The 16,408-nt window shown below is 36.3% G+C and overlaps 1 protein-coding gene across 1 annotated transcript; it reads left to right on the forward strand.

Moving 5' to 3' along the window:
* The first annotated feature begins 1,769 nt into the window (after nucleotides 1-1,769).
* LOC121420332 (gamma-secretase subunit PEN-2-like) lies at nucleotides 1,770-15,202 on the forward strand. The gene is made up of 4 exons (XM_041614919.1): nucleotides 1,770-1,857; nucleotides 4,247-4,357; nucleotides 4,815-4,919; nucleotides 15,028-15,202. Exons 2-4 carry the CDS (start codon nucleotides 4,297-4,299, stop codon nucleotides 15,165-15,167), a joined length of 306 nt encoding a protein of 101 aa, XP_041470853.1. The 5' UTR covers nucleotides 1,770-1,857; nucleotides 4,247-4,296; the 3' UTR covers nucleotides 15,168-15,202.
* Nucleotides 15,203-16,408: the final 1,206 nt, after the last annotated feature.

Here is a 16,408-nt window from a genome sequence, read left to right on the forward strand (position 1 = left end):
ATCTTTCTTCCCGATCGTTATATTCAATCCTTGGCAGCCCGGTAGTGTTATCCTGTCTCTTTTCTTTATTTTCCAATTTAGATTTTGGCTCATTCCATTCTACCTTCATTTCCCACTTTTGTTTACCTTTTTGTCATAATTAATTTATTTCCCTATAATCATGCTAATGTATTTGTATATTGGGGAGAATTGTTTTTTCTCACATGTTCTTCTTTCCTTCCTTTTCCCATTTCTTAATTCCGTTTTCCCTTTTTATGTTTTTCTTTTCCCTTTCCCATATCAATTTGTTATGTACAAAAAAAGCTCCTTTTATAAGGCATAGAAATGGGACGTTTAACGCACAGTCACTAATACGCGCCGCTGTATTCGCATCGTGCAGGCAGTCTACGTGTGTAGTGGCGGGCTGCTACATTGCGGTGCAGGGGTGTTCAACTTACATATCGTGAGCGCACTCAGCTGCGTGTTTTCACTTCTTCTCCTTTCTCTCCTTTTCTTGTCATTTTCCCTCGCATTACTTTTTTCATAAATTTCCCTCTCACTTTCCTTGTTTTCTCACTCCCTTCAGTTTTGTAACTCTTCTTGATCACTTGCATTCATTGACACACCCCCCGGTCAAAAATGGTACGGTCCTATCCAACATACACTCAAGTCGTCGCTGTACGAATAATGAAAACGTGCAAAATTCTTCACGCGCTGCGTTGCCTAGCTATGCGTGTGTACTGTGTACACACAATGCCATCGGCTGAACCCGCCAAACTATAGTGACCAATTATTGCAAAAGCTTTTGCAAATGTGAAAAGTGACAGAGGTTTTTTTTATCAAATCAAAATCATTCTTAGGTATTCGCAATCTACAGCATTTTCTGCAAAATGTCTTTTTTTGATAGGGTCTATTGTGACGTATATATTTTTTTTACAACAATGTGAAGTCGCACCAAACGTTTCGTTTCCCGCACTTGCCCATTGGCTCATGTACAAATGGATTTCCAAGATCATCAAGAAAGGTTCCAAAAACCTCAAAAGTGACAGAACTTAATTTGACTAAAATTAAATGAAAATCATATCATGTTCAAGGTGAGAATCTGCTCTATTCTATTCTGTTTTGATAGATCACCTAGTTGACGCGTTTGGGAGATATCTTAGCAAATCCCTCAAAAACGGCGTATTTTCTATGATTCTCCATAGGGAAATAATTTAACACGCTACGCACTGCAAAAAAGGAGCGCAAACAAATTGATATGCTTTCCTTTTCCCCTTTCCTCTTTTTTTCTTTTCCTTTCTTTCTTTCTTTCTTTCTTTCTTTCTCCCCTATATTTTCATTTTTCCCGTTTTTAAAAATAATTTTCCCGATGATCACTCCGCCGGGGGTGGGGCAGCTTGCCACCCTGCCCCCCCCGCCTGTTACGCATGCACTGGGCGAGAGTGTGACACACGGGGTGACACAATCGACTCTCATCACCCGTAGTGTGCGTAAATATATTCTCTTTTGCGAAAATATGTCATAACTAATTTATATTACATCCTATTTAATTCGATGAAAGTTTCAAAATTATGATTGTTCTCTATCTCTGAGTTTATTTTGATAAAAGTAGCCAATATTTATTTTAGGATGAAGTCGTTTGTTATCATGGTTATTAGCTATTTTTATTATTTCATTTTGACTTTTTCCGTTACGCTTTTTTTCCTTTTATTTTCCTTTTCCATTTGTTTTTTAGGCGCTTGATTTTTTTTTTTTGGGGGGGGGATTGATTCTTGTTGAGCTCGTTGATATTTCTAAAGCTGCAAGTGGCGTTCCATAAACATTTGTTACGGCGTCGTCACCACTTCACTGAAAATATTTTAACAAGAATCTAAAAAGGTAACGTAGGAATCGACGATTTTATCACGCTGTATATATATTGAAAGTATAAATTTTGAATAGAAAATATATAAATGGATTGTTTATTATTTGAATACCTTCAAAATCCCGTCTGATTTCCACAAAACTTCCATTATCTCCCTGCATTAATACCGGAAGTAAATTTGGAATTGGATGATTATAATATCAGCACAACAGAAATCTGTGCGACGAACGGCACCGCGGTATTCACCTCGCCTGACCCGCTGGCGTAGGCAGACTATCTCACCGGCCCCGTTACCACCGCAGTTCCTTTTGGGGATTTGCATTTGGCTATGGCTTGCGGAGGTCGCGGATAATTTAATCTCACTAAATTTTAAGGGAACTCTGATCTTGGTCATGTTGGTATTCGTATGACTATGAAACTTATTATAAAAAAAGAAATAATTAAGAACTAGGCCTAACTTTACTTCTCTTTAGAGTAAACTCAGTCATGTCTAGACCAAAAGCTTCAGTCTCTGTATTTTGGTTGTTCCGCTGAACTGCGTTGGCTCACTCACCAATACATAGACTGAAAAGCTTGGAGGCCCGTACGTACAGACAACGTATTTTAGCAGTAACGTTAGATCGAACAGCGGGAACCCGATTTTCCGATCGTTTTTTTGTACATAAAATGTCATATTATGAAAAAGAAATCACATCCATATTTACGAAAAAATGTTTAAAATTCAGAAATATCGTACCTTAGACCTCAGTTACCGCTAATTCTTTTGAAATGATGATCGAAACATCGTCATCTTCGATCCTTTCGTTGGTCAAGGTAAGTTGCCATCTTGGATGACGTCATCATTACAGACGTATTTACCAGTCGCTACCTATCGCGATTTGTGCCGCTGCTTTGCGCTGCGCTTGGACATATTGATGTGCGTGCGTTCGGAACTTGTCGCTCGCATTGATTGGCCAAGATATCGAAAATTTAATCGGAAAGCCTTGATAAAAGCACAACTCGTTGACGGCTGCCATATTTTCCTCTCCGGCAGAAAGTAAAAAAATAAGGAATAACCCGGGGAATAACTCATCGGTAACGTATATTTTCAAAATATTATAAAATGTATATGATATCAATAGAAAGATTAGAGTCGTACGAAAATAGAGGATCTTCGTCCAAGATAATATAATGTCATTTAGAATCTAAAAGAAGTAACAAATCTGGACAAAACCCGTCCGCCGAATTGTCGGACCAGATTACACATGAAGGCTCGTACTGACACATTGCCGTCGGTAAATGGGGATTGTAGTAAAATGTCAGAAATTGTTGAATAAATCCCCAGAAACGACGGTTATTCCTGTCTAGTCATGTCAGTTAGGCCCTACTACTAGATCTAAACTAAAGTAAAGTAAAGACTAAAGAAAAAAAGAATTAAAATCATTCTTTCTGACTTAGATTATTTTCAGTTAGACTTCCAAGTTCCATAACGTTAGAGAGGAATAACCATCGTTTCAGGAGAATCATCAATTTCTGACATTTTACTGAGTGGAGCCAACGTAGTTAAGTGGAACATATTACAGAGAGTCAGAGACTGAAGCTTTTGGTCTCATCCTCGCTAGATCTACATGTATGCCTAGATCTAGATGGACAGTCTATCATATGCCTAGTGTTTGGAAGATTATGCCGGTCGCCCAGCCCGAGGCCGACATTAGCCTAGCCAGGAGGCTCCTATAAAAGTCATTCACAAACTTGTGCTTACTCTCCACAGAGCCAGGGCATGTGCCTTGTCTTGATCATGTCAAAATTATGTTTGTGTATCAGCTGGGCGAAAATGAAAGTTTTACCCTCTGAATTTCCACTTTCCCGATCATGAATCCAGCCGGTATTCATGCAACAACAACAAAAAAAAACTGTCACTTTAATCTGTTTACTTTCAAAACTTTTAATTCTTTCGTTAATAAATACTTTCTTAATAATTTAAACACAAAGGATTTAGAAAAGATGGGGTACGACTCACCACTATTTACTGTGGCAGCTGTAATTAGCTGATTTTAGCAGGCCATCGCATTTGCAATCAATTACGGTGTCATAAACATTGAAATTTAAAAGGAAAACTCTTTCTAATTAAAAATGTTGATTTTTTCAAATGAAGAGTCAGCTGTGTAAGAAGTTGGTTGTGAGGTCTAATCAATTAATTGAAATCATATTTTTGAAAATCATTCTCTCTGACATGGTGGAAGAAAAGAAGAAATATCTGCAATGTACAAACAAATAGGTAGCTTGCATAGACAGCTTAAATGTCTGTCACTGGATGCTTATTCTTCTTTTCCCCCATTTAATGAGAACCATTAAATCACTCTTGACTTTTATTACATGTATGAATTCTACAATACAATTTTTGAAATTTTTTGTCTCTTCCAGAAATATTTTCAAACTTTGCAAGCTCCTAAGCGACTTTGATCAGTTTCATCATGAATCTATCTAAGGTATCAGATGAAGAAAAACTCTCCCTCTGCAGAAAATACTTCATTGGTAAGATCACATTTAATTATTCTAATTTCCTAGCCCTTTTCATAATTTTCTTATCAGTTGTCAGTTAAAGGGATACTTCAGACTGAAAATTGGTTGATCTGAACAAGTAACATTGAATGAGATTTATAAAGACTTGTTTGATTTTAGTAAAAAAAAGGAATAAAAATAAGTAAACAAACCTCGCCACTTCCCCCAAAATGGAATACCGGTACTTCAAATTTTAGAGCCCCCTTTTTTTATGCATGCTTGATTATATTCATTCCTTCAGAAATGAGTGATGGAACAGGTACTCTTATTTTAGCAACAACAATCCCATAAATCTGAATATTAATCAATTTTAAATCCTGCTAGAAATCCACAATTTGTAAAAATCAAATTTGCCATTAAATTTTGTCCATTGTTAATTTTTAACTTTCCTTTCTGAAATGTAAATTTTTTATTTTTTGTGTGTATGCAGGTGGAATATTTGCCCTCCCATTTCTCTGGTTGGTGAACACAGTTTGGTTTTTCAGGGAAGCATTCTTCCGCTCGGCCTTTGAACAACAGAAGAAAATACGCACATGTAAGTCATGTTACAATTTTTGAGAGCCAAAGAAAGCCCACTGAACCGAAACATGGTGACTAGTTGACTAGTTTTTGTCTTTTGGAAGTGCAATCAGTCGATTTTCTAATAAGATGAAAAATACATTATATTTCAAAATAAAATTGTTGTATTATTATTATGATTATAGTTTATTTCAAGTTGTATCTCGTAGCCAGTGGCTGAATTATTCACAATTACATTAAGATACCAACATGGTCATGATAATAGGCATATATATATCATTAAAATATACAATAAAATGTCTTGTGAATAATGAAATTCATCAAATAATTCAAATTCTATCACTTTTTTTATTCTTTGATGGATTTTCCTCAGACCTTCACCTATATATTTTTTCTGCTATATTTGCAATAAACTTTTTGTCAGGGTGAACTTCACCTTTAACATATTCTTTTTCTTATTGTACATTTAATTGTTTTTGGATCATTCTGGGAAAGCACAGTACATACTACATGTACATGTACACAGATCATAATAATAGGTATTTTTTGTTCTGGTATAAGTTGCTTGAAATGGGCCAAATGCCATTGGCTATGCATGAGACTTGTTCCAAAGGGCATAACCTATGGTTTTATTGATGTGAGCAGAGATGTTAATAGTGGAACCCTTATAAAAAAAATTGAATGGTATACCATTGACTACCATTTATCATACACCATTGATATACCATTGGAATACCATTCGCACAGCACCCACCATACACCAATGGTATACCATTCAAGCCTCAATGGTATACCATTCAAACTAATTTAAATAATTCGGACGTTACTATTACCATATTCATGAGCACCATTTACCATTCATATACCATTGATCAAACACCATTCACCATTGATCTACCATATGGCCACTATAGACAGGTTTACCATTGACCACCATTCACCATTCAGCCACCATTCACTGGCCTACCATTTACCATTCAGCCACCATTCACTGGACACCATTGGCCTACCAATTGCCTTTCACCATACACCATTCGCCTACCATTGACCATACACCATTCATGTACCATTCACCATCCGCGTACCATACACTGTACACCATTCGCGTACCATTCACCGTACACCATTTGCGTACCATTCAACGTACACCATTCGTGTACCATTCATCGCTCACCATTCAACTACCATTCGCCGTACACCATACACCGTTCACCATTGATTGACCATTCACTTTACACCATTCTACCATATACCGTACACCATTGACCTACCATTTACAGTACACCATTGGCCTACCATACACCATACTACTATTCACTGTACACCGTAGGCTTACCATACACCATACAACATTGGCTTACCATACACTGTACACCATTGACCTACCATTTACCATACAATACTGTCATACCATACACTCTATACTATTAGTCAATCATTCAAATAACACCATATACCACTATACACTATAGACCACAAGTGTACATTCAATGGTAGACCAATGGTAGACAGTAGAACAAAGATTTGCAATGTATAGTCAGCCAATAAAGTACAGTGAATGGTAGACCAATGGTGTACAGCATATATCTGGGGTTAATGGTAGGCTTAATAATGGAATAAGTATACACAAGAAAAAAAATGAAAGCAGTTATTTCAAGAACGTCATTAAAATGTTTTTACTATAAGAAGTTTAAGTACAGCATAAATGGCACAGAGTATTCACAAGTATAGACTTTATAATTAAAGCACATAAGTTATTAATATATATGACTTAGCTACTCGTTGATATCTCTGTCAATCTTGTTATGAAAAAATAAACATGTATCAAGACAGATCGAGTTTGATTGAAAAACACAACAAATGAAGACTAACATTTCCAAGAATAAACCTGTTCTCTCTTATTGCTTTTTACATGGATTGAGTACTTGGCAAAACCACTGTTCTGCATACAAATCTGATACTTGATGTTAAATCTGTTGTGTGAATTGCTTTCAACAATATTAATAAACATTTTTTTACTAATAAGTTCAAGTACAAAAGAGTATTGACAGGAATGGTATAAAAGCACCATATTATGAATACATGTGACTGCGCGACACTACAAGAGATCAATGATTGCACTCCACATAGGTATTATGTTAATCTTCCTATAAACGAATTTACATGCAAGACAGAATTTGGACAACAAACTAATGAACACCAAATTTCGAAGATTAAACTCAAAATGTGCGATAGCCTTCACATGGCCAAATGAATAAAGGGTACCACACCTAGAAGAAATGAAATATCCCCAAAAGGGGGGGAAATAGTACCCCGTCCCCCAAATTGTTCTTTTTTTTCTTTTCACCTAAAAAGATATATCAATGGCGTGTTTCTACAAAGAATTGTTAAAAAGTATTACCCGCCTAAGTATCCAGAATCCTGGATAAGTTTCCTGTAGAAATAGACGCGATGCGGTTAATTGATTAATTGCATCGCGCAAAATATGGTTTCACATAACCATCTTTGAGAGGTGGTTATTGCCATGTTAATCCGTTTAACTTTTCTGTAAACATGGGGCAAAATAGCATTCATGTCTGGCTTAAGTGCTTGAACCCAGAAGTGCGATCTCACAGTATACATATATTCTGGCCTGTTTAATCTCGCCAGCTGATCGCGAAACATGTATACCTGCTACAATGAGTGAGATGTACCATGAATTTTGAAAATTTTCCTAACGAGATGCAATTTTTGACATACCAAAATGCAATGTGATGTTATACATGTGTAGTTTGAATTTTCCGATTTCTGCCGTATTTGCGAAGCGATATGCAAGTTAATCAGATTATTTGGTCTGTAGAAACAGCTTGGTTTAAGAGCGATAAGGTTATTCGAGTCCGGAAAAGATAAACTGTTTTTAATGATTTACTGTAGAAACACGCCAAAAGTTTATCATAAATACAATAAAGATAAATTAAGAAATAAATAATATATCACACATAGAAAGAAAATATAATGAAAATAGGGAAAGAAAATTATTCAATTTGGAACACTAAAAAACAAAAAAAATAGAGACCTCTTTTTGCAAAATATATAGAAAATAATATATACAAGATACCCACTTATTTCTTTTCTGTCTAATTTTGCTGTGCTGAATCAGATGAATAACTCAACTATGTGTGAGAAATAATATGATTATTGTCTTACACAGAATCAGTAGTCAATTGTAAGTTTTTACAACCTAGCTTGGACAAAATTTGAATTCATATAATACAAAAAATATATAAATTGTGATTTTGTATATTCATGAGGACTTGAAGAGAACAGTTTTACCAAAAAATAACAACTTTAATTCGTCATAACTTCGTTAATCCTCAACAAATTTTGATGAAATTTTCAGTGCTTTTTGTTTGTCTGATGTACACTTTGAATTGTATCACATAACTTTCAGTCTCGAGTACCTCTAGCCCTTCAATCAAATGGGTTGGACGACCGGTTACATTTTACACATAAAATAGTTATAAGGAGAATGAAGGGGACCATAGAAAGAAAGCATGAGAAAATGGGAGATTTTGGTAGGGAGAGAATGAATCAGAAAAGCATCATGCTGAAAATTTCATTAACATCTAATAATAACAAAGTTATTGAATTCGAAATTTTAACAATATTTTGGTAAAAATTAACCTAATGTACACATGATCGTCAGGAATATTTGCTAGGCTTATTGTATAAAATGAAATCATAATTATTTAATATTTTCATACATGTGTGTATGATATGTCCCAAGTATCATATCATTATTTCCAGCAATGCATATCTTCACATTAAAGGTCAAGTCCACCACAGAAAAGGTTGTTTTGAATCAACAGAGAAAAATCAGGCAAGCATCATGCAAAATATTTCATCAAAATCGGATGCAAAATAAGAAAGTTATGACATTTTGAAATTTCGCTTATATTTCACAAAATAGTTATATGCACAATTTACCCACATGCATATGAGAGAATCGATGATGTCCCTCACTTTTTGTTTTGTTTTTCATTGTTTGAATTCTACAATATTTCAAATTTTACAGATTTGACAATAAGGACCAACTGGACTGAACCAAATAATGTTAAGCAATGGTAACTCCACATGTTCAGTGAGAAATAAAACTTTATTTCATAGGTCAATGGGGAGAAAATTATATTTCATATTTAAAAAAACAAAAGAAAAGTGAATGAGTGATGTCATCAGTTCCCTCATTTGCATACCGACCAGGATATGCATATAACTATTAAGTGAAATTGAGTGAAACTTAAAAATGTCATACCTTTCTTATTTTTCATCCGATTTTTATGTTTGATTTTTCTCTTTTTAATCAAATCAACTTTTTGTTAGGGTGGACATGTCTTTGAAATAAATTTTCACTCCATTTTTTGTAGTTCTCGGAGGACAAAGTGTAAATAAGCACGACTTCTTGTAATAAAATACAAAAGAACAAGTGGGGATATAACATCAGCTTGGGTACGTCGTGGTCTAGTGGTTCTGACTCTCACCTTACAAACAGAGGGTCATGAATTTGAGTCCTAGCCATGGTGTGTTTTCCTTCAGCCCAAAATTTATCCGCACTGTGCTGCACTAGACCCAGGTGAAGTGAATGGGTACCCGGCAGGATCAATTCCTTGAAGCTGTAATAAGAAATATTGGATGAAAACAATGCAAAGGACAGTATATTAGCTAAGGGTTCAAAACATCAATGCTTGTCGTGTGTGTAAGCTTTCTTTAGAAGTTCATATATTTTTTTAAATATCGAGAAATTTGCAGTATACACTACCATTCAATTGAATGGTACCAATTAACAAATATCAACAAAACATTTTGTAAAATATGATAAATAAATTTATGTTTAACCATAGATGGGAAGAAAATAACCTATTATCTCATGGGAGGCCCCAATGATGACAAATACCACAACAAATGAATACCTGAGGACAAAGTGTCCACCCCTCCCCCTCAGCCAACATACTGATTTTTTTTTCAGCTATGCCACTGCAGGAATACAATCTGTTTTATCTCATGAAGCTTTGCAATTTTTCCTACTGAAGAAAATTCTTACACACATACCTTTCATAAACTCCATTCTTTTCTTGTACACGGCACGTTTTCTGTGTTCAACACCCGTCGTGTCACTCCCAGATAAGGCTGGACCATTAACCTTATCATCCAGTGTATCCGTCGTCCAAACTTTGAAAATGAAATAAAATCAATTTGAGTGTTGTAAAATCTGCATGTATGTGCAGAATGCAGATACAAGCAAAAATAGAATACTAATATAGTAAAAGAAAAAGAATGATCTTAGAACTTTAATTTTAGAGATATTTTTCATGGATCTCTGATTACCAGCCCAGAATTCAGGAAAACAATAAGGAAATGTGATATTGTTCAGCTTAGTTCAGACAAGGCTGTATTATAACTATGCATGCTTTATACTAGTAATAGCTATGTCATCTGAAATCAAATTTCCAGAGCAGCAATTTTCAAAAGGAGGGTAATCGATGACATAAATTCCATTTCCCTGGTATTGACAATCGCAGAAGCGGATCCAAGTGGGCACATTTGACCTGGGGTCCGTTGTATATTTAGAGTTGCAATAAATCGCAACTCTAAATATCATGCGCAACTTGATTTTCAACCAATCAACAGCGCGCATTTGGGACTTGCGATTGATTTTTTACCTGCGTTTAAACGCAACTCTTTCTGCAATGGACCCCTGTGCCCCCACCTTGAGAGCAAGATAAAAATGTGGCTTTCTTACACAAGTGTTCACCCCCCCCTCGATAGTTACAGCAAATATTTATATTGAAAATATTGTCTCATACAAGAGGATCTCTTTTTTGGTTTGCTTGTTATTTAAAGTTTCCTTGGGGAAAATCTGCCCCACTACCCCCTTTGAGAAATCATGGATCCGTTCATGGACAATCATATGCCAGTGGATGAATTCCAGACATTGTTTTAGGCAAGTTTTGATCAGTAAATAAATAAAAACAGATAAAATGTGATCACAGGACAAACTTAAAAAAAGGATAAAATTTACTTTAAAAATTGATATGCCTAGCCCCATGAAAAGATCTAATAATACCCTCCCGCATTAATGCTTCACAAGTTTCACACCAGCCAACTGCGAGCAAAACTCCCCACCAGAAATTGTCTACACACATTTTGAGGTCAATACACAATATGCCCACCACTTTTCAAAATATTGCGGATCGCTTGGATTTGCCGTCATGTTGATATGGACCGAAGTTATGCGACCAAAAGATTCGCATGCGGCATGTTGGCTGTTTGTTCGCCACATGTAAGCATCATTTGTTCGCTAACTTCAGTCCCAATAAACATTACAGCGAATCCAAGCAATCCGCGAAGTGATGTCTACGGATTAGATCAACGCGTCGAGATCGAAGACTAAATACAGCCGTTCCAGATATTTTGAAAAGCGGTGGTATTAACATCGAAATGTGACTGAGAGACCTGTCATGACATTTGGGAACAAATTTTGGTGATGAGGTATGCTGGTAATCGGCCGGTGCAAAACTGCATTAGCGCCACTGCATAATTATTGCAGCCTCTGTAGAAAAATTGAATAGGAATCGTTTGTCACTCTGTCCAGTCACAGTTCCACACACAAAGTGCTCATTTCACCATATGTGCCATGAGTGGTACAGTGTAACTTTATAGGGGCTGCGTAGCCTTTATCATTTTTTAAACTTTAGGACCCCTTCCATGTTTCACCTCCATTTTATCTCATTTACCAACATCTATCAACAACAACAAATTATAGGCCTAATTCCAAAACATTATTTGTCGGCAAGTTTTCAATTTCAGTGAATTAACGTTGTGCAGTGTTTCACAATTAACGCTTTGACAGTCTTGACATTAGATTAACAAATCATTCATTCATGAATTCAACGTATTCAGAGATGGTTTTTGTAAAACATTGACAATAAACATCAGGCAATATGAGCGAATTACTAATCTATTCAATGCTCGCCGAGCTAAACTCAGCCAACACAAAGCATAAGCACTCCCTATCGTCATAGCCACGTCCCGGCCAGTAGAGCAGCGGCCAGCGCCAACGGGGCAATGGCGGTGGCAGTGCAGTGGTCGTGGCAGTACACCGACATCTAACATTTGAGACAATTTGAGAAATAAATCAAAGAAAATTGTATAGAACTTACTTTTAGCCTTCTACAAATGACTTTGAAGTCGCTGTCCGAATCTGACCCGTGTTCCTTTAGTTTTTGATGAATTATCGACGGACTTATCAACAGCAAAACGGCGGTCCGGTAGATGGAGTTTTCTTTTTCAAATCTTGCAATTGGCGGTTAGACGTGCGCGCGCGCGTGCGTGCGTGCGATAGAGCTAGCTAGCAAGCAGCCAAGTGGCCCTGCTTGCCAACGCATATGGGGGGGGGGGAGGGGGTGAAGGGGTGAATTAAAACCACATTAGGGGTGTCTTCTTTTTCCTCTCGATTGGTTCTGGGTTGGAAACCATGATGGCGTGAGTGCCACTGTTTTCCTTGGATCTTGGAATCTATGATGAAAAAGTTTTCGATCCCTTCACTTTTTTTTCCTGTTCTCTCTCTTATATTTTCTTTTTTATTTTCGCTGTCTTTTTTTCTTTTCTGTTAATTTTTCTTTTCTTCTTTGCCTTTTTTCTTTTCTTGTTTTTTCCCCTTTATATATATTATTTAATCACTCCTCTTCCCTTTTAATTTGCTTTTGTAATGATTGAAATTGAGATTTCATTCAGTAGATTTCTTTTCTGTTACATTGTTCTATACCCTGTATGGCGGCAGGGAATTTTGATAGGGGTGAGGGAGCAAGACCATGTGGATAAATCATTTCAATCAAGTATAATGACCGGCCTATAGAATAGCTCTCCTCTTTATGAACGCCGTCCACAAGTGGGAAAGAATATTTAGGGCCTAAAAAATAGAATTAGAATTTTTAAAATATCATTTGTAAAAAAAGAGAGAAATAATTCATGATTGGAAGCAGCTATAATAGCGTACAAATGGGTTCAGAGGGGGTTTTGACGTTGCAGACAGACCAAATCAGGGTTTGCGAATGGGAATTTAATAGAGGTTAGGGGACCAAGACAACCAACAGTGAATTCATTTTGAGCAAAATATGGGGCATTGCAAGAAACTTGCAATCGAAGCAATCGAACGCAAATCAATTTCAGACTCCAAAATCATGAGAGTCATACTTTTCATTGCAAACTTGCAACTGATCCATAAAAAAATCCAAATTGATATGTTCTATAGATAAACTTAATGTATCATCACCTGTAAATTTGCATCTGATCGAATTTTGGGATTGATTGCCAATATCTTCTTGGAACACTCAATATATAGTTCTCTTTATAAAAAGCGGCCATAAACAAGCAAAATTATTATAAAAATTGAATAAAACTTATTAATTAAAAATTAAACCCTTTTTATCAAAAAAGATTTCATTGACCGATTGATTTTGTTTTTGCACCCATTGCATCAGATTTAAATTTAGAAGGTAATATGTACAATTGTAAAATATAACAAATTTATGATATTGTATCATAACCACTGGATCAATAATATTTAAACACATATAGACCTTTTACTTTAAATAAGGACAAAGACAATTTAAAAGAATGCAAGAGATCATGTTTACAATCATGAGCGATTACACTTGATTTGGGGAAGCTGCTCGCATAAAAGTCACAGCTCAAATATTTAATTAACTCTAAATACCTTTAATCTTTGATACATTTTCTTTAAACCTTCGGAATTATGTTAATGGGTAATGCAATTGGGCATACCATTCACCATTAACACAAATGGCATTCATTAGGCAAACACCACTAAGCCACTATGGCTTTACAATTATCCAACATGATTATATATACCACTAGGCACTTACTACTAAGACACCATATTGATACCAATCATACCATTATAGAGGCACATACTACTGAGACACCATTGAATACCACTGAGACACCATTGTATACCACTGAGACACCATTGGGTATATAATGGTATACCATGCAGTCATACCATTAGAGGCACTTACTACTCGGACACCATTTGACACCACTGAGACACCATTGGGTATATGGTATACAATTCATCATACCAGTCATACCATTATATAGAGACACATACTACTGAGACACCATTGAATACCACTGAGACACCATTGTATACCACTGAGACACCATTGGTGCATGGTATACCATTCATTATACCAGTCATACCATTAGAGGCATATACTACTGAGACACTATGGAATACCACTGAGACACCATTGTATACCACTGATACACCATTCGTGTATGGTATACCATTGATCATACCAATCATACCATTACAGGCACATACTACTGAGACACCATTGAATACCACTGAGACACCATTGTATACCACTGAGACACCATTGGATGTATGGTATACCATTCATTATACCAGTCATACCATTAGAGGCATATACTACTGAGACACTATTGAATACCACTGAGACACCATTGTATACCACTGATACACCATTCGTGTATGGTATACCATTGATCATACCAATCATACCATTACAGGCACATACTACTGAGACACCATTGAATACCACTGAGACACCATTGTATACCACTGAGACACCATTGGATGTATGGTATACTATTCATCATACCAATCATACCATTACAAGCACATACCACTGAGACACCATTGAATACCACTGAGACACCATTGGGTAAATGGTATACCATTCATCATACCAATCATATCATTAGTCACATACCACTGAAACACCATTGGGTATATGGTATACCATTTACCATTAAATAAACTACCAATTACCATTAAGAACTTACCATTGAAACACCACTTAAATACCATTCGCGTACCATTTACCATTCAGATCACCATTCAACTACCATTCGGCACCATTCAAATACCATTGGCGATTTTTATAAGGGAATATTATTATCATCATCATCATTATCCATCATCATCATCACCATCATCCTTCTTCATCACCACCATCATCATCATCACCACCATCATCATCATTATTTTTTAATGCAAACCCTGTATCTAAAGTATTTGTATTTCAATGTTTTTTTTTCAGATGTGACCTGGTCCTTGGTCGGATGTTTGGTGTGGACCACAGCATTGATAGCCTGGATTACTGTTTATCAAGTCAAGAGAGCTGAGTGGGGAGAGACTGGTGATAGGTTATCATTCATTATACCCAGAGGGAGGCCATAGCATCCATGTACCAAGATATGAACATTTACCAGTCATACACCAGCCTGTATGTGCATAGACTGGTGATAGATTTTCATTCAACATGCATACAGGGAGTCCATAACACAGGTGTACCAAGATGTGAACAATTACCAGTCAAACACAAGCCATCTTGGATAGACTGGTGGTAGATTTCATTCATTAAGCCCAGATGGAGGCCATAGCACAAGTGTAACAAGACATGAACATTTACCAGTCAAACATCAACCAGCATGGATTGACTGGTAATAGATTTTATTAATTATACTCAGAGGGAGGCCATAGCATTGGTGTACCAAGACATGAACATTTACCAGTCAAACATCAACCAGTATGGATAACTTGGTGATAGATTTTATTAATTATACTCAGAGGGAGGCCATAGCATTGGTGTACCAAGATATGAACAGTTACCAGTCAAATACCAGCCAGCTTGGATAGACTGTTAGATTTCATTCATTATGCTCAGAGGGAGGCCATAGCACTGGTGTACCAAGACATGAACATTTACCAGTTAGATAGCAGCCAGCATGGATAGACTGGTGCTTGATTTCCAGTTCCACTCATTGCATGGAATCATATGACATAATAATAAATCAATCAAACGTCCAAACATCAACATTTACCTGTTGAAAATTGATGCACTGCAGCATGGTAAGGCATGGTCACACCGCCCAAGCATTGTTGGAGCGGTCGTAGAGCGGAGAGAAAAAAATCATCACCGCTCGCTACCGTTCACCATTTTCGATTTCGATTGTTTTTTTTCCCCAATTTTGTGAGCGAAATTCGACTCTTTCCCTACCGCTCCAACAACGCTCGGGCGGTGTGACCATGCCTGTAATAAATATCTGTAGTAAATTTCATGATGCTTGTAATGATAACAAAATTATGACAACTGTTCTGAATAAAAGCTACTAACGTAATTTGTAATCCTTTTTTGGGGATGGGGGGGGGGCAATGTTGATCAATATTCTATGAAAAAGAGACCAATAATATAAAATTTGTCACAATTTTTATACCAATTTTATATTGCTTAGATTTGTTATGGGGGGGGGGCTACAAACATTTGCATGCTATACTCCAGATTTTATACATCAATCACATTTGTTAAGATTTTTATATCGCATTGATGTTGTTGATGTGAAGTCAGACACTTCAATCGACTAGCTTGTTCATAAACAGTGGTAGCACCAGCGTATTTCATGGGGGGGGGGGGGAGATCG

The sequence above is a fragment of the Lytechinus variegatus genome, chromosome 8 (genome assembly GCF_018143015.1).
Source record: "Lytechinus variegatus isolate NC3 chromosome 8, Lvar_3.0, whole genome shotgun sequence".
In the NCBI taxonomy this organism is placed as follows: domain Eukaryota; kingdom Metazoa; phylum Echinodermata; class Echinoidea; order Temnopleuroida; family Toxopneustidae; genus Lytechinus; species Lytechinus variegatus.